General features: G+C 36.7%; 1 protein-coding gene across 5 annotated transcripts in view; it reads left to right on the top strand.

The window, feature by feature from the left end:
* Positions 1-1,783, top strand: part of FNDC3A (fibronectin type III domain containing 3A) — a 220,253-nt gene that overhangs the window by 173,216 nt on the left and 45,254 nt on the right. For all 5 annotated transcript variants that reach the window (XM_023508068.1, XM_023508069.1, XM_023508067.1 and 2 more), the window contains one exon: positions 783-907. In XM_023508068.1, coding sequence (XP_023363836.1) covers positions 783-907 — 125 coding nt within the window. The remainder of the gene's footprint in view (positions 1-782; positions 908-1,783) is intronic.

Raw genomic sequence — 1,783 nt, 5'->3', positions numbered from 1 at the left:
TATTCTTAGGCTGTTATTAGGTTATAGCTTACATATAAAAGGTATAAATTAGTTTCATAATAGGGGTGTGTACATTGGATATTTTTTCTTCCATTCTTGTGATACTTTGCTCAGAAGAACATTTTCCAGCTCCATCCATGTGAACATGAAGGACGTAAAGTCTCCATCTTTCTTTATCCTTTTTGCTTTTGAGAAGAGTCACCCTTGGTGGAGCATTGTGGCATCATCACTCACAGTAACCTCAATTCTTAGACACAACTGATTCTCTTGCCTCAGCCTCCCAAGTACCTAGGACTGACAGCACGCACCTGCCACAACGCCCAGCTATTTTTAGAGACTCGGTCTTGATCTTGCTCAGGCTAGTCTCAAACCTGTGAGCTCAGGCGATCTGCCTGCCTCGGCCTCTCAGAGTGCTAGGATTACAGACATGAGCCACCACACCAGCCTGGAGCCTTTTCTTAAAACTGTTTTCTTAGAACTTCCAAAGATTAAAGAAAGCAACTAGTTGTCTGTATCAAAGATCGCCCTATTTGTGCCACCAACAGTTCCCCCTAGAGATTGTGGGGTGTTTTTTTTATTAAAGCCAGAAATTTAGCATTGGCTAAAACAGTACTTAATTCAAGAGTTCTGCATTGATGAACTCTGCAGTATCTCACCCTTCTCTTGAGATCCATGACTTGTAACGTATGCTTGCTAGTGTATAACTATCAAGAGGGAATTGATGTGGATTGATCTTTTTATACTTATGTATATAATATATAATAATCAACCATTTCTTGTAGGGAAAAGGAAATGGAGAATTTTATCAGTGCTACATGGGCTCACAGAAACAATTTAAAATTACTAAACTGTCACCAGCAATGGGCTGTAAATTTAGATTATCTGCCAAAAATGACTATGGTAAAAGGTAAGAAAATTTTGTAAAATAAAGTTGATCTTTTAGGTTATCCAGTCAACATCAGTTTTATAATTATTCATAGTGCAAATTAGTCACTAAAATTCTGCTTAGTTTATCCTTTTCTTGATATTATTAAAATGTGTTACCACATCTTATAGCCATAAGCTTAGGTGTAGCAAAAGCTATAAGAGAATGTGTTAGGGACCACAGGAAAGAGTAAAACTATCAGCTTTACCAAGATTTTTATATATAAATTAAATCTTTATATGTGATTTTATTATTTTATTTAAAATCTTCTGAATTTTAAGAACATCTAAGATACCTGATTTAAATAGAAAGGCCAAGAGCCTTCATAGGTTCTAATTTAAATAGAAAGGCCCAACAGTCAAATTGAAATTATTTTTACTCCAAGAGATACCTCTTGTCTCCTTTATGGGAGCAGGTAGGTTAAACTACACAACTGAGACCTGAACAATTTTCTAATTTATATAAATGGTATTATATGAAAGTATGTATAAAAGATACAACATTTATGCCAATAAAAGTGTTATTTTTAAAACATACTATATATATTCTTTTATTAACTGAATGAATTATGATATAAAAGCTTAAAAAATCTGAACAAAACTGTGTTTTTATCTTTTTTTTTTGAGACAGAGTCTCACTTTATCACCCTTGGTAGAGTGCCATGGCTCACAGCAACCTCCAACCTGGGCTTAGGCGATTCTCTTGCCTCAGCCTCCCAAGTAGCTGGGACTACAGGCACCCACCACAATGCCCGGCTATTTTTTTGTTGCAGTTTGGCCAGGGCTGGGTTTGAACCTGCCACCCTCAGTATATAGGGCCGGCACCCTACCCAGCCACAGGCACCACCCAACAAAACTG

The sequence above is a fragment of the Otolemur garnettii genome, unplaced genomic scaffold (genome assembly GCF_000181295.1).
Source record: "Otolemur garnettii isolate 467f Iridium unplaced genomic scaffold, OtoGar3 scaffold00221, whole genome shotgun sequence".
In the NCBI taxonomy this organism is placed as follows: domain Eukaryota; kingdom Metazoa; phylum Chordata; class Mammalia; order Primates; family Galagidae; genus Otolemur; species Otolemur garnettii.
Note: the sequence above shows the minus strand (reverse complement) of the source record. Positions and strands in the feature narration are given on the sequence as shown.